The sequence below is a fragment of the Sceloporus undulatus genome, chromosome 2 (assembly GCF_019175285.1).
Source record: "Sceloporus undulatus isolate JIND9_A2432 ecotype Alabama chromosome 2, SceUnd_v1.1, whole genome shotgun sequence".
In the NCBI taxonomy this organism is placed as follows: domain Eukaryota; kingdom Metazoa; phylum Chordata; class Lepidosauria; order Squamata; family Phrynosomatidae; genus Sceloporus; species Sceloporus undulatus.
In genome coordinates this window covers 277,725,595-277,752,056 of record NC_056523.1, presented here as the reverse complement: position 1 = coordinate 277,752,056, position 26,462 = coordinate 277,725,595, and the positions used below count along the sequence as shown (strand labels likewise).

At 41.6% G+C, this 26,462-nt stretch overlaps 2 protein-coding genes across 10 annotated transcripts in view; one reads left to right on the top strand and one right to left on the bottom strand.

Moving 5' to 3' along the window:
* Window positions 1-4,555, bottom strand: part of TTC37 (tetratricopeptide repeat domain 37) — a 64,718-nt gene extending 60,163 nt beyond the window's left edge. Inside the window, exons 1-2 of one of the 7 annotated variants that reach the window (XM_042449413.1) lie at window positions 4,400-4,487; window positions 1,324-1,419 (exon numbers count right to left, since the gene is read on the bottom strand). The gene's annotated coding sequence lies outside the window, so the exon portion shown is untranslated. Of the gene's footprint in view, window positions 1-1,323; window positions 1,420-4,399 lie in introns of all 7 variants that reach the window. The other 6 variants (XM_042449414.1, XM_042449411.1, XM_042449412.1 and 3 more) reach the window with 6 other exon arrangements.
* A 292-nt stretch (window positions 4,556-4,847) lies between these two features.
* The window catches only part of ARSK (arylsulfatase family member K), a 32,270-nt gene continuing 10,655 nt past the window's right edge, over window positions 4,848-26,462 (top strand). Inside the window, exons 1-5 of one of the 3 annotated variants that reach the window (XM_042454849.1) lie at window positions 4,848-5,254; window positions 12,580-12,709; window positions 14,468-14,574; window positions 18,879-19,161; window positions 25,784-25,955. In XM_042454849.1, the coding sequence (XP_042310783.1) occupies window positions 12,650-12,709; window positions 14,468-14,574; window positions 18,879-19,161; window positions 25,784-25,955 (622 nt within the window). In that variant the 5' untranslated portion in view covers window positions 4,848-5,254; window positions 12,580-12,649. Of the gene's footprint in view, window positions 5,255-12,579; window positions 12,710-14,414; window positions 14,575-18,878; window positions 19,162-25,783; window positions 25,956-26,462 lie in introns of all 3 variants that reach the window. The other 2 variants (XM_042454847.1, XM_042454850.1) reach the window with 2 other exon arrangements.

Genomic DNA, 26,462 nt, shown 5'->3' with positions numbered 1-26,462 from the left:
TCTGCTGCTCCAGAGAACAGGACCCGGAACAATGGATGTAAGCTGCAGGAAAAGAGATTCCACCTGAACATTAGGAGGAACTTCCTGACAGTTAGGGCTGTTCGACAGTGGAATGCACTCCCTCGGAGGGTGATAGAGTCTCCTTCCTTGGAGGTCTTTAAACAGAGGCTGGATGGCCATCTGTCAGGGATGCTTTGATTTAGATTTCCTGCATGGCAGGGGGTTGGACTGGATGGCCCTAGTGGTCTCTTCCAACTCTATGATTCTATGATTCTATGAAAACTACAGCTTCCGGAATTTCCTAGCATTGGGCCAGGGCGGTTAAAATGGTCCCAAACTGGGTCCCCCCCCCCCCCCTGTTTTGGACCAATGAAAACAAACACAGTTGACATACTCATTGAACATGCTGGCATCCAATGGTGTACCACAATTCTGGAGAATCCTGCTTTCCCTTAAATGAGCTGTATAGTCATGTATCCAACCCATTTGCTGCTTCTTAGTAGTCTCCTACCAGGATGGGTAACTAACCTACCTAGGAACTGAAAGCCTACCAAACCATGCGAACCATGTTTTTGCTTGAGGTATCTCAGTGAACTAAACCTGTGCTTCTTAAATTATCTGATATGGAGGACTAGCAATGTTTTTTTGTACCCAGTGTGTCAGGGTTTGGCACCATATTTGTGTCCATTGGCTACAACTGTTTCTTTTTTTCCTGGAAACTCTCCAAGGACCAGCAGCTGATTGCTCCAAGACAGGCACTGAAATAAGGATCGCCCCTTTGAGCACCACTGGACTAAACAGTGACAATGGTTTTTAAAGCCAAGTCTCTGTCCCCAAAGAACTTACAGTCTAAAACTGGCAAAGGGAGAAACAACAGAGGGAGATTAAGGCTGCGTTTCCACTGCAGAATTAATGCAGTTCGATGTCACTTTAACTGCCTTAGCTCATTGCTATGGAATTCTGGGATGATAGTTTTGGGGGATATTTAGCCTTCTCTATCAGAGCGCTCTGGTGCCACAACAAAATACTAATTCCAGTGAATCCAAAGGATGGACCCATGGCAGTTAAAGTGGTGTCAAACTGCATTAATTTTGCAGAGTGAGACAGGGATAGGAAGGGTATGTGGCCAGAAGCCCTTTATGGGTAAATTCTAAAGCTCAGCTGCAGTTGTACATAAAGAGTTAGGGGATAATAAAGGCTATCTAGCAGAGATGGACAGGCCACAGGCGATTCTTGTAATCGGCTGTCTGCCTGCACTTCCAGTGGGCCAGATGAAGAGTGGGGTATAAATAAATAAATAAATAAATAATCAAGGCAAAATACCTCACTAGCAACTCCTGAACAGATCTCCCTTGGTTCTTCCCTTTGGAATTTGAATTCACAAAAATAATGATCACAGGGGATGTACACAAATTCAACCTAGACAATAGGAAACCGAAATAGTCAAAGATTTCCCATACCTTGGATCAAACATTGATCGGAATAGAGACTGTAGTCAAGTAATATTAAGAAGAGTATGATTGGGAAGGGGAGCGATGAAAAAACTAAAGAAGATCCTGAAGTGTAAAGATATACAGCTGAACAGGGTCTGGAAACCATGCCCTATGAGGAGTGACTTAGGAGCCTGGATATGTTTAGCCTGGAGAAGAGATGGTTAAGAGGTGATATGATAGCCCTGTTTAAGTATTTGAAGGGATGTCATATTGAGGATGGGGCAAGCTTGTTTTCTGCTGCTTCAGAGACTAGGACCCAGAACAATGGATGAGATTCCACCTCAACATTAGGAGGACCTTCCTGACAGTAAGAGCTGTTTATCAATGGAACACATTCCCTCAGAGAGTGGTGCAATCTCCTTCTTTGGAGGTTTCTAAACCTAGGCTGGATGGTAATCTGTCGGGGATGCTTTGATTTAGATTTCCTGCATGGCAGGGGGCTGGACTGGATGGCCCTTGAGGTCTCTTCCAATTCTATGAACACTAAAGTGAGGATTGTCCAAGCCATTTTATTCCCCATCGCCATGTATGAATGCAAAAGCTGAACTGTGAAAAAAGCTGACAGAAATAAAATCAATTGATTCAAGATCACAGAATCATAGAGTTGGAAGAGACCTCAAAGGCCATCCAGTCCAACCCTCTTCTGCCATGCAGGAACTCATCTGCTACCTAAGAGCCTTTTAACTGGAGATGCCAGAGAATGAAGCTGAGGATTTTGATTGTTTTGCATTCAGTTCATATGCTCTACCACTAGAATCATGAAATCATTGAGTTGGAAGAGACCGCAAGGGCCATTCAGTTCAACCCCATTCTGCCATGCAGGAACTCTCGATCAAAGCATCCCCGACAGATGGCCACTCAGCCTCTATTAAAAGACCTCCAAAGAAGGAGACTCCACCATGTGGCACTGCAAAAGATGCTGAGGATACTGTTGGCAGACAAGAAGGCAAACAAGTGGGCTCTAGAGAAGGCAAAGCCTGAAATCTCCCTGGAAGACTATCCACACAGTCTATCCACACATAGGCCTTTAGGCCTCACTGACCTGCAAACCCAAAAATGCAACTGCAGGCAGCCAGAGCAGTAAAAGTGGAATAGCAGTGCTATAAGTGTGTAGTGCGGTAATCCAGAAGAAGTTTAAACCAAGGCTATTGTCCTTTGGCCACATTATGAGAAGGCAGAACTCACTGGAAAAGAGAATAACGCTGGGAAAGGTAGGAGGCAGCAGAAAAAGCAATAGCAATAGCAGCTTCATGACTTCATCAGTTATTGGAAATGTGTGAAATGGACAAATTAACCTGTCATATAAACCAGAAAGACATGGAGGCAGTAGTGGAGGAATGGTCTCTGACCACATTATATTGTAAAACTAAGTGGGGAAAGGGTGCAGAAAGATTAATAGTCTGATTGGATTATGAAAGGATTATAAGATTAAGAACAGGCTCTATGAGAATTACATTAAAAATGGTACACAACTGTAATATTGCTAAGAATAAGGACAGGAAGATGAAGAAAAATTATGAGGCTAATTATCAGAGGAACTGAGGAAGTCAAGGATCAATGGGCATCCAGATTGGGATTGTATGGTATATAATCACCACGTTGTAAATAATGGATTGAAACACATTTTATTAGTTTGCTGTTTTAAATGTAGTAAAGTATACAGCCACCCCTCCTTTCTTGCAGACTTGAGGTCCGTGGTCTTCAATATTCATGGAAGGGAGACCTCTGTTATTTTCAATGGGCCACGTGTTGCAGGGCATGAATATCAGCAAGTCTCCATTTTCACAAGGGGTGGTGGTCCGGAATGGACTCCATGAAAACAAGGGCCGACTGTATATACACTTGTCCCTCCACGTTTGCTAGGGTTAGGGGCACAAGACCCCCGTGAATATGGAAAAACCGCAAACAACAAAACACCCTGTTTTTAGCTGAGAGGACACTTCTCTAGGAACCTCTAGGTCCTCCAGGGCAACTCTGTGGAGGAGCTAGAAAGGCCTAGTAGAGTAGTCTCTCTAGGAATCTCTAGAGCTTTCAGTGCGACTTTTAGTTAGTTGACCATAGAGATGCACTGGAGGAGGACCTAGATATTCCTAGAGAGAACATATTAATCAAATCGGTGAATAATCAAAGCCACAAATATAGAGGGATGCCTGTATATTAAAGACAATACTGTTCAGGAAACGTTCACAGACACCACTTGATTGGTGTATATTTTTATATGTTGTTTGCTATATTTTATTATTTAATGTTAATATGTATTGATATGTATTATGTTAAATTATTTTAGTAGAATCTATGCCTTAGGCAGGTTTATTTTATTCTATTTTTGACTGATTGTATGTACAGCGCTGTGTAAATTTACAGCACTCTATAAATAAAGCTTCATAATAATAATATTAATAATAACAGCACTATATACTGCTTTGTTCTGCACTGAGCAGTCTCTAAGCAGAGGTCCCCAAACTGTGCCCTTTAAGAGATTCTGGACTTCATTTCCCAGAAGCCTCAGCCACTCTGGCCAATAGCCTGGGATCCTGGGAGCTGAAGTCCAAACTTTTCTCTGAAAGGGCACACAGTTTGGGGACCTCTGCTCTAAATGTCAGCCCAGTTACCCCCATTAAAGGTGGGTACCCATCTTAGGGACCTACGGGAGGATGCCAGGCTGAGTCTGCCTGGGACTGAACTCACAACCTTGTGGTCTGCGAGGGAGCGGCTGCAGTAGAGGCATTTAGCCACTGCGCCACCAGAGGAAGACCACTCGCTGCTTCCTTAATCAAGGAGGTCATGGGCCTGAGCCTGGGAGACCTAAGCAGAGCAGCGGAGGGCAGGGCGCTTGGAGATGCCTCGTCCACCAGGGGGCGACTCAAAGGCCGCCAACAACAAACCACAGCAACAACGGAACTCACTGCGAAATAGTCCCTCACCGGCTGTCAGCGCGCCTTGCCACAACTACCACCGTCACCAATCACGGCCAGGAATGCGCAGGCGCAGAGAACCTCTTTGGGGGAAGAAGGAGAGAAAAAGAAATCCAAACACAGGCAAACTCCGCCCTCCGTTCGATGACGTCAGAGACCACGGGGCGGCTAACTGTCAATCACATCCCCAGCGGGGAGATGGGAACTGTAGTTCATCGCGGTTTTCGTTTGTTATCGATTTAAGGAGCTTATCGCTCTACATTCTATTGCACCTTTAACGCCTCAGGCTGCCTCCTGTTGCATTTTGGGGCTTGTAGTTCAGCGAGGCCTAAGCGAGCTCTGAAAATTCTAAATGCCTCTCATTAAACTGCAAGTCCCACAATGCAACGGGAGGAGGAGGAGGCGGCCAGAGCAGTTTCAAGTGGAAGAGCCACGTTTTAAGTGCGATAATCACTGCTCCCTTGCCATCATGATAATAAAGCCTTTCCAGCTTGGACCTGGAGGCCTGGCTTCTCCCCGGAAAGGCATGCTGGGAGTTGTAGTTTTCCCTGGTGCAGACTGTGGTTCCTGGAAACATTAATCATGCCCCTTGGCTGGCATCTCCCCATTCAGTCATGAGACTCCTCTTCTGTCCAGCAAAGGAAGGGTGGTTCATCAAAGGAGGGAAGCTGGAGCATGAAGGCTCCGCTTCTGAGCCCTTGGTGCTGGGAAGGGATGGGCCCTAAGGGAGCAAGGGGTCCCAGCCACCTCCGCAGCCTTGCCTTGGCCCTCCTGCTCCTGCTCCTCTCTGGGTTTGCCTCTGGTGGTGGGAAGCCTAACGTGGTGATGGTGCTCTGCGATTCCTTTGTAAGTGCTGCTGCTGCTGCTGGGTTTCTATTTTGCACGAAGCAAAACTCTGGAGTGATGGGGAGCAGTTACTACTAATAGTATAACACGGTTTGGAAAAACTTGATATAGATATAGACATAGGCATATATAGTTTTCCCAAACCGTAGGATACCATTAGTATATATAAACTGTGTGTGTGTGAGTGTATATATATATATATATATATAGTTTTTTGAAACGGTGGTATGCCATTAGTATATACAAAGTATTAGTGTGTGTGTGTGTGTATATAAAGTTTTTACAAACCGTGGTACTTTATACACACACACACACACACACACACACTAATACTTTATATATACTAATGGTATACCACGGTTTGGAAAAACTTTATATATATATATATATATATATGCACATACACACAATATAAGTGGCTTCCTGCTTGGACTTTATATATATACTAATGGTATACCATTAGTACATATAAGTGTGTGTGTGTATATATATATATATATAAAGTTTGGAAAAACATCATCATCATCATCATTATTGTTATTATACTTATTTATTTGTACCCAACTCTTTTCCCAGAACTGGGACTCAGGCCAGCTTCACAATATCAAAAGAACAGTACAATTAAAAACATAGAAATGTTAAAGCAGATGACTATTAAAAGAATAGCTATTTGTTTGAATTCCCTTTTGGTGATTTCCCCATTTTTCCATTTCTTATACATGTTCCGCTAACTTTTAAACGGAACATGTGTAAGAAATGGAAAAAGGGGGAAATCACAAAAAAGGAATTCAAAGAAATAGCAGGCATGTGTAGGGGTAAAGTCAGAAAAGCTAAAGCGCAGAATGAACTCAGGCTTGTTAGAGAGGTTAAGAACAATAAAAAGGGCTTTTTTGGATATGTCCACAGCAAAAGGAAGAAGGAAATGATAGGGCCACTGTGTGGAAAAGATGGCAAAATGCTAACAGGGGACAGAGAAAAGGCAGAATTACTCAACACCTTCTTTGCCTCAGTCTTCTCAGAAAAGGCAAAGGGTGCTCAACCTGAGGATAATGGAGCAGAGGACAGAATAGAGGAACAACATTAGGAGGAACTTCCTGACAGTAAGGGCTGTCTGACAGTGGAACAAACTCCCTTGGAGTGTAGTGGAGTCTCCCTCCTTGGAGGTCTTTAAGCAGAGGCTGGATGGCCATCTGTCAGGGATGCTTTGATGGAGGTTTCTGCATGACAGAATGGGGTTGGACTGGATGGCCCTTGTGGTCTCTTCCAACTCTATGTTTCTATGATTCTATGAATAAAATACACTCGTCCCTTCACATTCACTAAGGTTAGGGCCACAGGACCCCCATGAATGTGGAAAAAACGTAAATAACAAAACCCCTATGTTTTTATCTGAGAACACCTCTCTAGAAATCTCTAGGTCCTCCAGTGCCACTCTGTGGTCAACATCTGCTAGACACTGATCATAGAATTGCACTGAAAGAGCTACAAATGTCTAGAGAAATGTTCTCTCTAGGAATCTCTAGATGTCCTTCAGTGCAACTTTTGGTTAGAGGTACACTGGAGGGCCTAGATATTCCTAGAGAGAAGATATGAATAAAATCTGTGAATAATCAAATCCACAAAAGTCAAAGCTGCAAATGTGGATGGATGAGTGTACTGTGTTTTATTTTTTTACTAAGCAAACAATTGCCTGGATAAATGCATCTTGAGCTGGAGTGATGTGGAGCAGTTTCTACTAATGGAATACCACAGTTTGTGTTGTTGTTGTTATATTTATTTGTATCCCTCTCTTTTCCCAGAATTGGGACTCAAAGCGGCTTCATGTTATTAACAGAACAATACAATTAAAAACATAGAAAAGAAGTGCATTAAAAAAGAATTAAATTATCACAGTGTTAAAATAAATGGATATTTAAAAATAAAATATATTTTAAAAAGATAAAACTGTATAAAACACTTTAAACTGAAAACAACACTCCAAGCCAGTCCTTTACCAACTTTCCATTTTAAAAACCTGTCTGAACAAGTAGGTCTTATCCTTAGGCCCCATTCACACTATGGTGTTTATCACACAGAGGTTTTTGCAGCTCACATCTGGGTTGACTCCTGGTTCAGCTATGCAAATTCACATTATAGCGCACATGTTTTATCACACCTGGTTGCCCTTCCAAATCGAAGGGGAATCAAATCCAAGGCAAGTCACATGATGCGGATTCGCGCAAAGCAGAGTGCACATTGTATTTACCACACCGGTGCATACCATGCAGATTCAACTTCGAATTGGGACCCTTGCACATGCTCAGTGGGGGTCTGAACGCATCCTGAACCTTTGAACTTCCGAGGTGAAGAAGGGAGCCTGGTTCCACTTTCACGTGAATACTAGCCTCATGTGTATGACTGCTTCATGTTTCTTCCTCCCTTCTATTTTCCCATCCCTGGCAGCCAAGTTCAAACAGGGTCCTCCATGTCAGAATCCCCATCCATTTCAGCCACATCTACATCTATTCTCCTGTCATTCTCCTCATCCATTTCAGCCACATCTACATCTATTCTCCTGTCATTCTCCTTATCCATTTCAGCCACATCTATATCTATCCTCCGTGTCAGAGCCCCGATCCATTTATTATTATTATTAAGGAATTATTATTATTATTATTCACTGCAAAATAATCAGTGTAGAAGCTGCAGGTTTACTTGGAAGTAAATCCTTTGGATCTGAAGGAGACCCATTTTGGAGGATTGCAGAAATGATCCGGTTTCCCTTATTCTATATCTATATGAAGCCGCTGGGTGAGATAATACGGAGTCATGGTGCTGGGTGTTATCAGTACGCTGATGACACCCAAATCTATTTCTCCGTATCTTGTTCGTCGGCCTCGAATTCCGATGGCATCTCTTCTCTCAATGAATGTCTTCTGGCGGTAATGGGCTGGATGAGGAAAAACAGATTGAAACTGAATCCAGACAAGACGGAGGCGCTCATGGTAGTGGCCCTGAAACCAAGAATTGGGTTGCAACCTCCAGTCCTGGATGGGGTCACACTCTCCTCCAGCGACTGTGTTCGCAGTCTGGGGGTGCTCCTTGACTCGTTGCTCCTGATGACAAATCAGGTAAAAGCGACGGTCAGGAGTGCCTGTTATCAGCTTCGGCTGATACGCCAGCTGCGCCCTTTTCTGGAAGTAAGGGATCTCGAGACGGTTGTGCACGCGCTGGTAACCTCACGCCGGGCTTGTCTCAGGAATATCTAGGAGGGACCACATTACTCCGGTTTTGAGGTCCCTCCACTGGCTGCCTATCAGCTTCCGGGCCCAGTACAAGGTGTTGGTTATCACCTTTAAAGCCCTAAATGGCTTGGGTCCAAGCTATCTTAGGGACCGCCTCCTCCTGTACAATCCTCCCCGCTCTCTCCGGTCCTCTGGAAGGAACTTACTACAGCCTCTAAAATCTAGGCTTGCGGCGACCTCCCAGAGGGCGTTCTCTGCTGTCGCCCCCAAACTCTGGAACGACCTGCCGGATGAGATCCGTCAGATAACATCATTAGACAGCTTTAAAAAAGCGGTCAAGACGGATCTCCTCCGGCAGGCCTTTCCAGATTAACCATCCTGGCCCAGGTTCCCTGATTCCCTCATTCCTCCCGTGGCCCCATCTTAGTGATGGTTGAGAATCAACAGAGGGATATCAGGGTTTTTAGTTTTTAATTGTTGTTTTATGCATTGATATTGTGTTTTAATATGTTATACTTTTTAATACTGTCTTAAGGGGGGGAGGGATAAAGTGTTTTTAATTGTCATATTTTATATTTTACTGTTGTTAACCGCCCGGATTGGTTTGCCAGAGGGCGGTATACAAATAATAATAATAATAATAATTATTATTATTATTATTATTCTCCATGTTCCCTAAAAGACCACCTCCCTGAATCCAATCCACTTTCCTTCCCTCTGTAACAGTTGCCTTCTCTTAGGTTGCATCCGCACTGGGGAAATAATCTGGTGTGACTCCACTTTCACTGTCCTGGCTCAGTGCTATGGAATTCTAGGAATTGGAGTTTGTTGTGAGGTCCTTGGTTTGAGGCTATCGAATTCTGGGAACTGGAGTTTGTTGCTCCCCCCAGCCTCCGATGGCCCCCTCCGTTGATCCCATCTCTCCCCCCAGCCTCCTGTTTCATTCCCTCCATCTACCCTTCCAAGCAACGGAAGCAATTGGGGCAAAATTGCAGCGCAGCATCATGGGAAATTTGCCCCTTTGGAGGTTGGGGTGTGTGTGTGTACCGGGATGGAAGCAAAATTGCATCCCACACCAGACCAATTCGGTGTGAAATCGAAGTGACCTTGAATGTGAATTCTGTGAATTCACTTTTTACCAAATTCACCAAAATGAGGAGTCACTTTGGATTCACTGTGGAAGTGCCACAGAAGGAGCTCCCATAGAAAGGAATCTCATGTGATAATACATCACATTATCACGTGAATTCGCATCGTTGGACCTGCAGTCACGTCGGATCTGAGCTGCCAAAAGCTGCAAAAACCTTACTGTGATAAACACCTATGAAAGTAACCCAGTGTGAAACCGGGTTATTTTCGTGGCGTTTGCACTTGCGCCAACTGCACTCAGTGCAGTTTATTGGGCGGGGGGAGGGCTGCCGGAAAACCCACTTAATCTGTATATTTGATACTGGGTTCCCCCCCCCACTTTTTTTTTAAGTGCCGCAATGATAGTTTGGTAGTGTGAGTACACTACTGAATCAATTCGGATTGCACTGCAGATTTCCCAGAAATGGAAGCACCTCCATTTTAAATTGCGCTGATGGCAAGTGCGAATGGCAACAGGGTTAAAATGAGATTTGGGAATGGAAAATATAGTGGGAACATCGATCTGGTATTGCATCACCACAGAGATCTGGATTTCCTTGGGACAAAAAAGTAAGCATGAATGCCCCCTTATTCTTTCGTACCATAGCTGTCACATCTCCGTGATCATCTGTAAGGGGGGGTTCCATTCACACTCATTTTTTTGTTCCAAGAAGATGTGGATTGCCGTGCTGATACTTATCAGGTTTGTTGGTCCCACTTTGTTCTGGATTCGTGAATCTTTTCAAGTCATTGTAACACCTATGTTATTCACACATGCCATCGATTTGAGTTAAAATGCAGCTGCCTACCCTCCTCTCAAGGAGAAGCAATGATACAAAGCAATCCAAATCAATTCAGAAGTTTATTCACACTGCTGACAATGTGGATCTTTCAGGAAAACTCAGGAGGGGAAACGGTATCAAATATCTTGGGTTAAGTGGGTGTTTTGTTAGCCACCCCTCCCCCAAGTGCATAAAAAAGCTGCCCTTTCCACTGTGGCAGCGGCTCTTCTGCTCTCCTGTGGCATGCGGCATCTGAATGCTGCACCGCTGGAACGCCACAATGCTGCTCATTGTCTGGGTGGGTTGGTAGCACGATGCCGGCTTGCAGGTGGTGTCGGGGTGTACATCATCTAAACCCCACGCTCCCACCCCACCCCCAAGCTGGTGCTTACTGCTAATTTGTTTCAGCCCATAATGGACTTGTTGTGTGCCTCCAAATCATTTCAGACTTATGGGTGCTTTCTGCACCGCCATTTGGGACGTCCAGAGGACGTCCCATTTTAAAAAAGGGGTGTCTCTTTTAGACGCCCCATGGCCTAGTACGGACTCCGTCCGTACAAGATGGCGCCGGCCCTTCTACATGGCCGGCGCCATCTTTGCGTATCGGACGCTTAGCGTCCGTACGCGTCGCGCCGCTGCTGACGTAGCGAGCGCGCCCCTGGCGCCTCGCTACGTCGCAAACGCGACGAAAAAAGAAGCTCCATTTTGGAGCTTCTTTTTTTCGGTCCGCGCGGGAGTCGGGCCGTCTGAAGGCTCCGGCTCCCCCGCGGACCTACTGGCGGCGGCAGCAGACCGCCGCAAAGCGGCGGTCTGTACCCCGCCGTGGTGACCCTAATGTGCTCCTGTCACAGGGTTTTCTTGGCATGCATCGTCAGAGGAGGTTTGCCATTCGCATCCTCTGAGGCTGAGAGAGTATGACTTGCCAAATCTAGGATCCAAACCCTGGTCTCCTAGTGTCCTAGTCCAACACTCAAATCATTGTACCATGCTGGCCCCAGCACAGTGGAACTCCCCTCCAAATAAATACAAATAAATAAACATCCATAAGCTTGGACAGTTTGTAAGATTGTTGCTAACCATCCAGGAAATGGTGGGATAGAAAGGGAAGGGATATATGATGTATGTTGCACAACCTACTCCAAACTGAAGAAGTGAATTGTAATCTCTGAAAGCTCATGATAAAAAATAAGTTTTCAATGTGCCAGAAGACTGAATTGTTGTTTTATTTCAAGAAAATTAATTAACACTGCTGTACACTAGAGGTCTCACCAGCACAACTAAAACAAAATAGTAGATTGGCAGTAAGTTGTTTTGTAATTGTGAGATTTCTAATGTGGATATTTGTATATGCCATGGGAGTGCACATCAAGCAGCTTGATTGGTGTTACTCAAGAGTGAAAAACAGGCAGGTGACACATATGAATTAGATTGTTGGTACAAGTAATAGATATTTGAATACAAATCAGGTTGATGTTTGTAGGGTTTGCAATGAACAATGCTGAAGCCTTCAAATAAATTATATCAAAGGAGTGTTCCATACACACCTGACCTCTATATGTGAAACTGTCTTCTTGCTTCCATTGTTTTACATGAAACAAGCAAGTCTATAAAACAGTTCCTAAGCAGTTCATAGTCACACTGTGTACTTAGATTTCATTAAGGCAATCTAGAAAATCACAGGATAGTGGTATTCTTGCTGAACTGAAGCACTTCACAATATTGCCCATATACACCATGCTCTCTGTTGAAGACATAATACACTTCTGTGTTTGACATGCCAAAGTAAGGTTGATGCCCTAGTAGTGCTCCTTCAACCAAGCTTTCCACTTTCCACTGCTGATTCTATATATGTTTTCTGGGATGCAGTGAACATATTTCATATTGTTATTTGGTCATCATCTTTATAGCATTCTGAAGAACATTTATCTGGCAAAAATCTATTTAAAAACTGAAATTTTACTCGTAAAATATGTATACTCCATGTGTGTATACTTTAAATAGGTAGGTAGATAAACAGTGCTGCTCCATAGAATACTCCTGTTTTCAACAAAATACATTGCCTGCAACCAAAATATATATCACATGCCTCTAGAATGTCTGAAATTGGTATTTTAGCAGATTTATAGTGTCTGATGTTGCATAAATCAGTCTTCAGAATAACTGCCATAATATTCTTTTCTTATATATACAGGATGGAAGGCTAACATTTCATCCAGAAAATGAAACAGTAGCCTTGCCTTTTATAAGTCTCATGAGGAGACATGGCAGTGTTTTTCTTAATGCTTACACCAATTCTCCAATATGTTGTCCTTCCCGTGCAGGTAAGCTTATACTTGAGTAATAAATACCCTGAGTAGAGCCATTTAAATAGTAATTTATAGCAGCCAAATCTTCAATTTGGATTACTCCAAATATTTTTTGTAAAGGTCTGCGGCTGAAAATACAGTATTAATATAAGCATAGCGTGCATGCATATGCTCATAAATTATATAAAAGTTGACACTTCTGGGACTTTGGGAGTATGCAGTCATCTGCTTTTCTATTACAGAGTGGCTCATGATCAGAATTTTGGTTCAGTGTGTATGAGTTCAGAGTTGGCTATTTTTATGCCCATTTTGCACATGGAGAATTGAGTCTCAGTATGGCAAGGACTTGGACTACTCAGTTAACTATAAAACTGCTTCTGTTCTAGATAAAACTTTGGCCTGATACAGACAGGCCAAAATAAAACTGCTTCAAGTCACTTTGCAAATATGCTGTTTAAATGATACATGCGTCCTAAGAGTCCAGAAGCTGCACCAAAGCCACGCTCCAGTCCTAAGGACTGAAGTGCAGCTTTGGTGCAGCTTCCAGACTCTTAGGATGCATGCATCATTGAAACACCATACCTCCAAAGTGACCTGAAGCAACTTTATTTTGGCCTGTCAGTATAGGGCCTTTGTTCCATGACCCACTCCTGCACACTTGAGAGATTGTGCTGTACAGAATCCCCTGCTGTGACAGATACATCCATGGTTTTTCTTCTTTATTGTCATTTTGTTACCACGTTCAGAGCTTTTATTCCAACATCATTTCTGTCTGTTTTCTCTGATTATGTGGTTAGTTAAAATTAGGAGATGTTAGCAGATATGACGTCTACTTGTAATTTAATATAGCTTTCAAATGACAAATACTGTAGTGCCATTAGCAATTCTGTGAGAACCAGTAACTTCCCCTTACAAATTCCTTCCTTTGTTGAATACAAAAGATTGGAGTCAGACCTAAAGCCTTATCAAATGAGAAAAGAAAGCTGAAACAGGTTGGGAGAGTGGCAGCTTTCTCCTTGTCTCTCTGCATGCTGTCATAGCACTTGTGTTCTCTTCCTGAGGGAAATGGTCACAAAAGCATACTTTTGCCAAATGATTTTTCCAGCATAATGAAAGACACACTTTTAGAACTATCTCCCTTGGGAAGAGAACAGAAGTGTTTTGGCAGCATGTGGAGAGGCATAGAGAAAGCTGCTACTCTCCCAGACTGTTTTGGTTTTCTTGTCTCATGCAATAATGCTTTCAGTTGTCTTTAATTAGACCCAGGGAAATCAACAGGACTGGATGTATTCATAGCATAGATCTCTTTGATTTCACTGGGTCTACTTTTTCAAATAGGAATAAGTTAGGATCCAGCCCAGTTTAACCAAGGGGATCATTATTGCATTGTCTCTGCCTTTGTCAAACATTGCTTTGTGAGGACTTGAAATAACAGGCAGGATTAGAATACATAATAAAACCAACATCAACACAGTCCCAAAATTATTTTTATTGGAAGAAGAATGAAAAGGGAGATGGGGTCTCTCACTGCTTGCTTCTCATACTTTTAGACTTGGTTTGGTATCATGGAACCAGTAGAACATTATGCCAAAAAGTATAGTGAAAAGCAGGTTTCTGTGAATTCATAAAGGAAACATGAAAAGGAAAGTTGTGCAAGCAAAACATTTTTCTAAGATTTATGTATTTGTGATTATCTGTGCATTATTTTGATGTTTTTTAGCTATGTGGAGCGGCCTTTTCACTCATCTAACTGAATCTTGGAATAATTTCAAGGGCTTAGATCCAAATTACACAACATGGATGGACCTCCTGGAAAAGCAAGGTTATTATACTCAGAAATATGGGAAACTGGATTATACTTCAGGGCATCATTCACTCAGGTGAGAAAAAGGGGGAAATCAGCATTGATGCCTGCTGTTAAAAACCAAAATGTTATTTTTTTCATTTCAGTATGTCCAATGTGCTTTCTGTATTGCTTACTGATGTACTGAGCAGTTTACAAAGTGTAAGCTAATTGCCCCCAACAAGCTCCTACAGAAGGATGCCAGGCTGAGTTGGCCTGGAGGCCCTGGCCAGTACTGAAGACATAACCTTGTGGTTTGTGAGTGAGTGGCTGCAGTACAGCCATTTAACCTCTGCACCACCATTCTACCTTCACCACTGCTTTGAAATTAGATGGCTGACAGAGACAGAGGACCTTACTGCATGGAGGAAAAGACCTGAAATAAATTTGGGTATTTATCGCACGTAAAATCGTGACTACAGCCCAGGTCCCAGCCACACTCAGCCGGCTGCTTTGCAAAAATGGAAAGCTTTGCAAAAACAGGCACGTGCCGGCTTCTATGCCCACCCCCCCCATGGGCCTTTGCTAGTGCTGAGATGTTCCTCCAGGCAGTTGCAAAGGTCCCAGGAAGAGGACGAGGGGGTAGTGTGCCGACTCCTTGCCTTTTCCCAGAACTTTGCTAGTCATGAGGTGTCCCTGGAGGGAAACCTCAGCACTAGCAAAGGTCCGGGAAAAGGAGGATGGGGCATGGGCCCATTGTTCCTCTCTCCCACAGGCCCCAGATGTCTCTGAGAGACAGTTGAAGGCTGAGGAAAGGGTGGGGGTGGGAAAAATCCCGCCTTGGAAGCCCCGCCTCCAGAGAACAGAAGTTCTGCCCCAGGCAGAATCCCCGCCCCCGGTACGCGAACCTAAAAAGGTTCGCTATCACTGCCTGCTAGGGAATTCTGGGATCGGTAGTGTTTGTGAGATGTTTAGCCTTCTCTGTCAAAGAGCTCTGGTGCCACAACAAGCTACACCAGGATTCCCTAGCACTGAGCCAGGGCAGTTAAAGTGGTCTCAAACTGGATTATTTCTGCAGTATGTTTTGGACGAAAGGTACATTTTGTCTTGTGTTAGTGGGCCCATTAGTGGGTTCATTTATTAAGTAAAGGGTCATAGACTTAAGACATTCACTGTCCTGTTACTCGTTATTGGTACATTTTTCCACTGCAAAGCTAACAATAGTTGTGTTTGGGACAACAGGACAAGGGCCAGGGTTACACAGAAAGAGAGAGATTTATTTCTTTAATCGTGTAGGAATGCCCTCCCCACCCTTTGAAGTAAGCATAAAAATATTACAAAGTTAGTCATGGTGACAGCGTCACAATGGTGGGAAGTCACAGGAGCCCTGGTGGCGCAGTGGGTAAATGCTTGTACTGCAGCCATTCACTCAAAACCACAAGGTTGCGAGTTCAAGACCAGCAAAAGGGCCCAAGCTCGACTCAGGCTTGCATCCTTCCGAGGTCGCTAAAATGAGTACCCAGACTGTTGGGGGCAAATTAGCTTACTTGCTAATTAGCTTACTTGCTGTTCACTGCTATGATCTTTGGAATAGCGGTATATAAATAAAACAAATTATTATTATTATTATTACTTGGAGATATAACACATGCAGTTTAGCTTTCAGTTTTTATAACATTGCATCATTCTTTGTAATATATGTTAACATGATCATAAATAGATATGACCTTTCTGGAAACTCAACTTCTCAATGACTATCTTATTTCACTGATTGTTTTTCCTCCATTAAATCTGTGAAATAGTACACAGTTTTCCATATAATAATAATAATAAAACCTTTCTATGATACTTTTGGCTTTGCTTGTGTTACTAAATTCCTTCTCACTTTTTTCATGAATCCTCATTGCCTGGAAACTATAAAATAAGTTGTAAAGCAGAACTTCTCATAGGCAATTCAAAACTTAAAGAATGCAGTTGTCATAAGAAAAATAACTCTTAGTATTTCCTTTCATAGGGCAACTACTTGTGCACTTAAATCACAGCGCTTACAAAGTAACTATTTATTTGTGATATTATAAAGAGAAAGTTACTGTATTTATGTCCCTCCCCCACATGTGTAATTCTACTTTGTGATGTTCATGTTTAATATCAAAATAGTATTCTTTTTTTTCTCTTTATTATACTTCACAAATGTTGTTTAGGGTTATTTTTGTTTTTTATTTTCTCATATCAAAAAACTACTACTAATTGTAAGGATTTTATAATTAAATATCAAGAATTGTTAAATGCAAAGAGACACACACCTGACTTTTAATGTAAAGATACTTCGTATTTATTGCATAGCAAAATAGTCCACTTTTGTGTTATGCAGAGAGTTTTGAGGGTCCTGAATGTCACTTTTTAACATGTTAAGTGTCTCCGGAAACTAGAAAAGGCTAGAGGTCTAATACAGAAAGTAGTCTAATACTAAAGAAAGAACAGTATTAATCCAATATGTGACAGAAAACCTGATTGATTGATTGATTGATTGATTATTTATTTATTTATTTATTTAACTTCTATGCCTCCTTTTTCCCAGAAAAGAACTTAAGATGTCTCTCAAATAAAGCTGTTGAAAATATTTACAGTACATTTTTAAAACAATTAAAATCATCTTGCTGAATCAGTATACAATTTCCAGTACATGAAACAAATATCATTGTAATCTAAGGGTTTCTTAAAGTTTTTATGTGATTTTTCTTTTCATCAATTCTGACTTTAAAAGTGAGATGGACATTTAATGCAATGGCTTTAGAAAAATAATAATTTCTGTCTTTCTGGCAATATTCACCCTTTTTCATTTTCTTGTAAATAACTTAGTGTTTTTGATATACTGTACAACAAGATAAATAAAATAAATAACAAAAAGACAGCATTCTCTTTCAGAAGTTACAGCCGCAACATTTTAAAGACACTGATGGTGTATGTGTATCTAAGGTCCAAATCCAATTGTTAATTCTTGTTGGTATAGCTACATTGTATCAGTGGGAGCCAGCAATGTGTAATGGTTTGATCATTGGACAATGACTCTGGAGACCAGGTTTTGGTTCCTGGTTCAACCATGGAAACCCTCTGGATGAACATGAGTCAACAGCTAAAAAAGCCAATGCAATTCTAGAAGTATAGTGTCTAAATCAAGGGAAGTAATAGTGCCACTATATTCTACTTTGGTCATGCATCATCTGGAATACTGTGTCCAGTTCTGGGCACCACAATTCAAAAAGAATGTTGACAAACTGGAGCATGTCCAGAGGAGGGGGAGAAAAAGTGAAGGGTCTAAAAACTGTGCCTTATGAGGAGAGAATGTGGGAGTTGGGTGTGTTTAGCCTAGAGAAGAGATGGTTAAGGGATGATATGATAGCCCTCTTTAAATATTTCAAGGGATAGCATATTGAGGACGGAGCAAGCTTGTGTTCTGCTGCTCCAGAGAAAAGGACCCGAAACAATGGCTGCAAACTACAGGAAAAGAGATTCCACCTCAATATGAGGAGGAACTTCCTGACAATAAGAGCTGATAGACAGTTAAACACACTCCCTCAGAGAGTGGTGGAATCTCCTTTGGAGGTTTTAAACAGAGGCTAGATGGCCATCTGTGAGAAGTTCTTTGATTGTGAGTTCCTGCATGGCAGGGGTTGGACTAGATGGCCCTTGGTTTCTTCCAACTCTATGATTCTATGACCTTTGTCAAGTCACACACTCTCAGCCTCAGAGGATGGGAATGGCACCTCCCCTCTGAAGAAACTTGCCAAGAAAACACCATGATGCCTTACGGTCACCATAAGCCAGAATGGACTTGAAGATACACAACAACAACAGCAACATTGTTATCAATGGGAGCTTGTATACTTCCTCCTTTCCCTGTCCAATGCTGCTGCAAAGAGGTGATCATAAGCTTCCAGATCTGTTTCAGTTTAACCATAGTTTATTGTTATTCAGCTCCCTGAACAATTGCCAACTTGGGTTAGTGAAAACAATCAATTTTTGTAGCCTATGATTTGAATTTGGTTTATTTCCACTGGTCTCTGTTAAAATTAAATGTATTTTCCCCCAATTCCTTTATCACTATGAGCTTTAGTTAGTATAAAATGAAAGTAGATGCTTCTGCTCCTCCTGGTAGGTAGAGAGTGGAGGTGTGATAAGAGCATAAGCTCAAGAAACACTGTTCCATGTACATTCTGCATACATCTGATAATTTGTTGAAGGGCAGAAATAAATCCCCAAAGAAAAATATCCAGAGCACTATGACATGAAACCATCATCTATACAAAAGGTAAATTTTTAAGATGGTGAAAATTGTGATAATCTGCCTATGATTATGTGTCCATTGAAATCCCATTCATTCAATGCTCTTCTTTTTTCCAGTAACCGTGTGGAGGCTTGGACTAGAACTGTTGATTTTTTGCTTCAACAAGAAGGAAGGCCTGTGGCAAAACGCATAGGTAACAAGACATATGTAAGAGTCATGCAGAAAGACTGGACAACCACTGATGAAGCAGCTACTTGGATAAGAAAGAAAGCAGTGAATTTGACACAACCCTTTGTTCTTTACTTGGGATTAAATTTGCCTCACCCATATCCTTCACCCTCCTCAGGAGAAAATCATGGGTCATCTACATTTTTGACATCCCCATATTGGCTACAAAGGGTATGTAAATATTGCTTCAAAGAATTGAAAAATTGCATTTATTAGATCTGTTATTCCTCACATGAAATAAGATTATTTTTATGACTGCTGAATTATCAGAGTGCCCCTCTACACTAGCAACATACTGGCTTTATATTGATTTAACCGCCAGCTTGATTGCCACCCATTATTTAGAACTTCTGTACACCTTGGTGATATTGTTGTCCCATTCAGCAGAGTCTCTGTCTCTTGCTGCTAAATGGGAAACAAGCAGATTTCTCTATCCCATTTTGAGAAGATATACTAGAGGAGCTGCTATAGGGAAGAGGGACCATGATGTGTGCTTGTTCTGGCATCATTGTATGATCTTATATCTGGCTCTGTCCTAATGTAAATAGTTATAGGTTGAGTTTCTCTTATCCGGAATTGCAAAATCCAAAACAGTCCAAAAGCCAAAAGTATTTTCATGGGTGGCTGAGATAGTAACACTTTTGCTTTCTGACGGTTCAGTGTACAAAAAGTTTGTTTCATGCACAAAGTTATTAAAAATGTTGTATAAAATTACCTTCAGTCCATGTGAATAAGGTGTATATGAAATATTAATTAATTTTATCTTTAGTCTTGGCTCTCATCTCCAAGATATCTCATTATGTACATATATGCAAATACAGGTATTCCAAAATCTCAAACACTTCTGGTCCCATGCATTTCAGATAAGGGAGACTCAACCTGTATTAGAAAGAAAGGTAGGGAGAGCCAGGATGGACAAACATGGATAAATGCGTTAAGTGTAACAAAACATTAGATAGGTCCTGGTGTGGTATGGTTTAGAAATAGTGAAGCACACATAAATACAGTACAGTAGTTCCTGGTTTTGGCACAGTTCTTTGAAAATACAGATCCCCCCCCCCCCCATTGCTTACATTTCTTTTCTTATGAATCTTTCCACCTTGTCTATGGGTGCCAAACTGGTGGACAGTTTACTGCCTTGGCTAACGTGAAGATACCAGCCATAGATGCTGGCAAAATGTCAGGAATAAACTCTTACAGAACACAACCACATGGCCTGAAAAACCCACAAAAAAAACCTATAAAGTAGCATATGTTTAATAAATAGTTTGTATAGTAAGGCACTGTTGTGTTTGCTGGTGTAGTTCTTATTTTGTCAGTCAATACTGTACATAACACAGATGTTCCTATCAGATTTTGTGCTAATAGACTGAATTGTCCTGGTGTGATGTTACAAACAGTTTTATTACATTATATTACATAATGGTTGATTTTCTATTATATGATTGAAAATGTCATTCTAGTTGCATGTCTTTACTACTGTAAAGGGATAGGAAATTCCAGCATTTTCTCTGTAGAGCAACACCGTATTATGTCTGTGAGGGGGAGTCATTGGTTCCTGTTTATTTGTGCTCCATTTGAAGTATTGCCAGATGCTGTTATAACTGTGGTCACAACACTCTCCAGACTGGTTTCCATGGCTCCCACTGCTGAAATGGAAGCACAGCCCTTAAGTTACCAGGATATTTGAAATGAAGCAATCATTTCTTCACAAAAGTCTCTTCGGTGCATAATTTGCTTGCTTTTTATAACTGAGATGTGCTCAGTTTTAATCTCAGTTGCTGTAATACCTGAACATTTGGGCCATTTAAGTACTTATTTGGCATTTTCTTTTGTCTCATTAAAATACATGGTGATGGTCTGCACTGATCCTCTGAAATACCGATCACCTCAGAAAAGTATATCTTAGCATTTCAGGATCTTCGCTATACTGTATTTTCTCCTCGACATACTTGAACTGGAAAAAACAGAGGATATAGTTCAAGATTTTCTTAATCAGGGGACTGGGAGTATCTCTTGCATTGTAACCAATTTTCAGCCTTTTCTTGTCTTTTTGCATCCCTGTGGCTGGTACAAACAATCTATGGTCAGCAATTAGCTGTGCAGTTGACAAGAGTCCTAGTGGCATAAATATTGTATGTCTTTTTTCTTACCACCATATTTATACCATGCCTAGTGAGACGTATGTAGAGCCACTGTGGAGATATGCTATAATGTCCTCTAAATGTTATCAATTTAAGTGAAGTTTGATTATGAAATAGCAGAGTTAGTTTCCTTCTCTCAGCTCTTCCACACTGTTGAAACATAACAGTTTCATAGAATCATAGAATCATAGAATCGTAGAGTTGGAAGAGACCACTAGGGCCATCCAGTCCAACCCCCTGCCATGCAGGAAATCCAAATCAAAGCATCCCTGACAGATGGCCATCCAGCCTCTGTTTAAAGACCTCCAAGGAAGGAGACTCTATCACCCTCCGAGGGAGTGCATTCCATTGTCGAACAGCCCTTACTGTCAGGAAGTTCCTCCTAATGTTCAGGTGGAATCTCTTTTCCTGTAGCTTGCATCCATTGTTCCGGGTCCTGTTCTCTGGAGCAGCAGAAAACAAGCTTGCTCCCTCTTCAATATGACATCCTTTCAAATATTTAAACAGGGCTATCATATCACCTCTTAACCTTCTTTTCTCCAGGCTAAACATCCCCAGCTCCCTAAGTCGTTCCTCATAGGGCATGGTTTCCAGACCCTTCACCATTTTTGTCGCCCTCCTTTGGACACGCTCCAGTTTCTCAATGTCCTTTCTGAATTGTGGTGCCCAGAACTGGACACAATATTCTAGGTGGGGCCTGACCAAAGCAGAATACAGTGGCACTATTACTTCTCTTGATCTAGACACTATACTTCTATTGATGCAGTCTAAAATAGCATTGGCCTTTTTAGCTGCCGCATCACACTGTTCACTCATGTTCAACTTGTGATCTACTTGGACTCCTAGATCCCTTTCACACATAGTTTCATTCAGCCAGGTGTCACCCATCCTATATCTGTGCATTTTATTTTTCTGCCCTAAGTGCAATACCTTACATTTCTCCGTGTTGAATTTCATTTTGTTAGCTTTGGCCCAGCTTTCTAGTCTATTCAGGTCATTTTGAATCTTGATCCTGTCCTCTGGGGTATTAGCTATTCCCCCTAATTTGGTGTCATCTGCAAATTTGATAAGTATGCTCCCAATTCTGTCATCCAGGTCATTGATAAAGATGTTGAATAGCACTGGGCCCAGGACAGAGCCCTGTGGGACCCCACTGGTCACTTCTCTCCAGGATGAAAAGGAGTCATTGTTGAGCACCCTTTGGGTTCGGCCGGTCAACCAATTACAGATCCATTTAACAGTTCCTTTGTCTAGCCCACATTTTACAAGCTTGTTTGCAAGTATGTCATGGGAAACCTTGTCAAAGGCCTTAGTGAAATCAAGATATACTATATCCACAGCATTCCCTTCATCTACCAAGCTGGTAATTTTATCAAAGAAAGAGATTAGGTTTGTCTGGCATGACTTGTTTCTCTGAAACCCATGTTGACTTTTTGTGATTATGGCATTGCCTTCTAGATGTTCACAGACTCTCTGTTTAATGATCTGCTCCAGAATCTTTCCTAGTACTGATGTCAGACTAACTGGACGATAATTGTTGGGATCCTCTTTTTTCCCCTTTTTGAAGATGGGGACAACGTTTGCCCTCCGCCAGTCTGCTGGGATCTCTCCTGTTTTCCAGGAGTTTTCAAAGATTATTGCCAATGGCTCCGATATTACATTTGCCAGTTCTTTTAATCTCACTTTAAATGTCATGGCTCTATCCTGTGAAATCCTGGCATTTGTAGTTTGGTTAGGCATTCAGCCTGGTCTGTCAGAGCTGTGGTACCTTGCCAAACTGCAAATCCCAGGATTCTATAGGCTAGAGTCATGGCAGTTAAAGTGGTGTCAGTCTGATTTATTTCTGCAATGTGGATAGACCTCTTTCTGCCTGTTGGTTTTTTTTTTTTTTTTTTTTTTTTGGTTAACTTTTGCATTTAGTTTTCAAAGTAACTGCATGGCCAAATTCTGGATTTTTAGGATGCTTGAAGGAACATCTGTGTGTGATATTTTAACACAGTCTCATGTTTGACGGCATTGTGTAGGACACTAGTTTTCACAGGATTTCTTCAGGTGCATATTTCATTAGATTGCTTTTGATACTAGAGATGGAGCAAGATAAAACAGTCCTTTGTTCATCCTTAGCTTTCCCAGGGTGAAGCAATGAACATCTAAGAACAGAAGAAGAGCCCTGCTGGTCTGTCTAGTACAACATCATGTTTCCCACAGTAGCCAAACAGATCTCTCTAGGATATCCACAAGCAGCACGTGAGGTCAATAGACTGCTTTTTCTATTGACCTCCAGCAAGAGATACTCAGTTTCTACTATCCTGGCTGTGGCATTGACTCCCCTGAAAACAATTGATATTTGGTGCTAATCTGTCCAGTTGTGGCAGTATACTGACTGAAAACATTGAGTGCATGCTAAAAAAAAAAGCCATGGGGATTTGCTACTGTAATTTGTTATCCTGATGGTATAATATAAAAATGTTTTGGTCTGCAAGCAAAGGAATTATTTTGTGTAACTCTAAGGTTTTCATGAACCAAGCAGGATTTATGTTGTGAACATGCATTTACCATGACGTATAAAAAAATTTCTGAACCTAAGAAAACCCTATGAAATTCATGGGACTGCCATAAATTGACAGATGACTCGAAGGTGTATTGCCAGACGGCTGCTGGGCATGTAGAATTAATTACACGGTGCTTGGGATTGCAGTGCCCAGTCTAGGTGGGACTGGAGCTTAGCAATAAAGCAAATTCTCTGTTTATTTGGTGACTCCATTCAGTGCCATTCATGAAGATGATGCATTCAAGGTATACTGTGTTGCTAAGCAGATGGCCTCTAAAGCAGCATGTCAGCTGGAGGGGCCTTGAGGCTTGGGGCTTTGTTCTGAGACCCAGGAGATGTAACAAGTGAGCAGTAGGGAAAGGCTCTGTTTCAGAGAGTTTGTATAGGCATTTGTATGTTTGGAACTGCGTGGTTACATAGTAGTTACTGTAAGCTGGAGTGGCTGGTGGCTGCAAAAGAGGAAGCCATTTCAGCAGGAGGCTGTGAGATAATCGCTTTATAACCAACAATATCTTGTGGCAACAGATTGTTCTGGCTTCAACTCCCTGCTTATGCTCTTTGAATCACTGGCACTGAGAGAAAAATAAAGTAGGCAATATAATAGGTGGAGGAGGAATGCCTAATCCCTCAAAGGGCATGCAGCATTGTAGCATGGAACCCTGCTAGGGGTAGCAGTGAGTGCGGAACTCTTTGGGCTGATATTGAATTCCATTGTCAATGATTCTGGGTACCCTTCTTTTTAAAAAAAACAACCACCTTTTCCTTGAAGCTTTTGACATGACCCCTTGTCCTTGTCCTGTTCTGTAATTTAGCCTACGTATGTGTAACTGAACTAAATTCATATATATTCTCCCTGTTTACCCTTCCTTCATTTCACTTTTGTCAATCCTGTCAATTTACAGTTTAGAAACATTTCAGGACAGAGAGATGTGCCACTCTCTACTCTACACCACTGTTATAGCACTATATTCCACTTTTGGCAACATCCTATGGAATCCTGGGATTTGCATTTTAGGGAAGGGCAATTAGAATTCCCAGCCCAAGAGCTCTTGGACCTCACTAAATTACAAATCCCAGAATTTGACTGTAATTCGTCTGTAAAGTAATATGTGTATTAATGGTGCAATGTAGATATTTTATTTTTTGTCTATTTGTTTATTTATTTATTTTCATTAAAAATATTTGTTTCCCACCTTATATCAGAAAATCTCAGAGTGGGGTGCAGACAGCAAAAGAACGATTTGAAAACAATTTCAGATATTCTGAAAACAAATTTGAGGAGTTTAAAACAGTTTAAAATGGCACAGATAATACTATGTCAACACTCTATTACCTAATCAGGCCACGATCCCTGATTACCAAAAGGTATGGAGGAAATCCAAATTTTAATGTGGTGCCTAAATGAGGCCAAAATTGGTGCTGAACTCGTGTCTAAGAGGAGGGGAATTCCACAACTCGGATGGTATAGCAGAAAAGACCCTCCAAGACATCTCCAATGTTGTATTTTCCAAATGGTGCTACACAGAGGAGGACTTCCCCGGAAAACATCAGTGGCCATGGATATATATATACAAATAGTAGTAATATCATTTTGAGAATAATATTTGACTAAGTTTTGGTGTACTGATTGAGTGTTGAACTACAGCTCTGGAGACCAAAGTTCAAGTCCCCATTTGGCCATGGAAAACCACTGGGAGACCTTGGGCAGGTCACACTCTCTCAGACTTCGAGGAAGGCAAAGACAAACCCTCTCTGAACAAATATTGTCAAGAAAACCCCATGATAGGTTCACCTTAGGGTCTCAGTAAGTCAAAACTGACTTGAAAGCACACAACAACATGTATCAGTTCATTTTTAGAGAAAGCATTGATAGCTGTGCCATTTTGAGATGGGTCCAATCTGTGTCTTTGCGGCAGATAATTTGAAATCCTTCCAGACTTTTCTTTACAGTCAAGTCACCAGTCTACCAAAGAGAAACCACCACTTATTCATTCAACACACGCACATTAGAGAACCCACCAAAGGCCTACTTGAAAGCTGCTGTAAATCCTTGTGAATTATATTTTGCCAAAATAACATAGTTCTGCCTTGTTACCAGGTGATATATGAAGCCATCAGGATTCCAAAATGGTCTCCATTTTCAGAGATGCACCCAGTAGATTACTATTCCTCCTACACCAAGAACTGCACTGGGACATTTACCGAACAAGAAATCCGAGATATCCGAGCACATTATTATGCCATGTGTGCAGAAACTGATGCTATGCTTGGTTGGTGATTTCCTGGTCTAATTCTCTTATTAATACTGTCAAGGAAAACATGTCCTAGCTGAATTGATGCTTTGATGCTGACAATATGATGTCTTAGAATTGCAGCTTGAAGAGAATATTTTTTGAAAGCAGCTCAAGGTGTTACATGATGGAGGTCATTTGAACCTGTATTTATTTAAACTAATTTTTTTTTGTATGAAAGCAGGTGCAGTGGGGGATGCCCTTCAAGTTTTCGTGAAAGTCTAATGCATTCCTCTGCAGTTTCCCCTCCTCTGATTTAGACTATGGATGGAAAATTTGTGGTCCAGCAGATAGGGTGGATTACCAGGTCATATCAGCCCAAGATAACATGGCTAATGGTCACAGTGCTAGTTGTAGAACATCTAAAAGGCCATAGGTTCCCCATTCCTGATTTCTATGTTTGTCACTTTGCCGACTGAGTTCAAATCTGAATACATGCAGAAAATTCAAATAATTCAGATATCACATGATTGGTTATTCTAACTT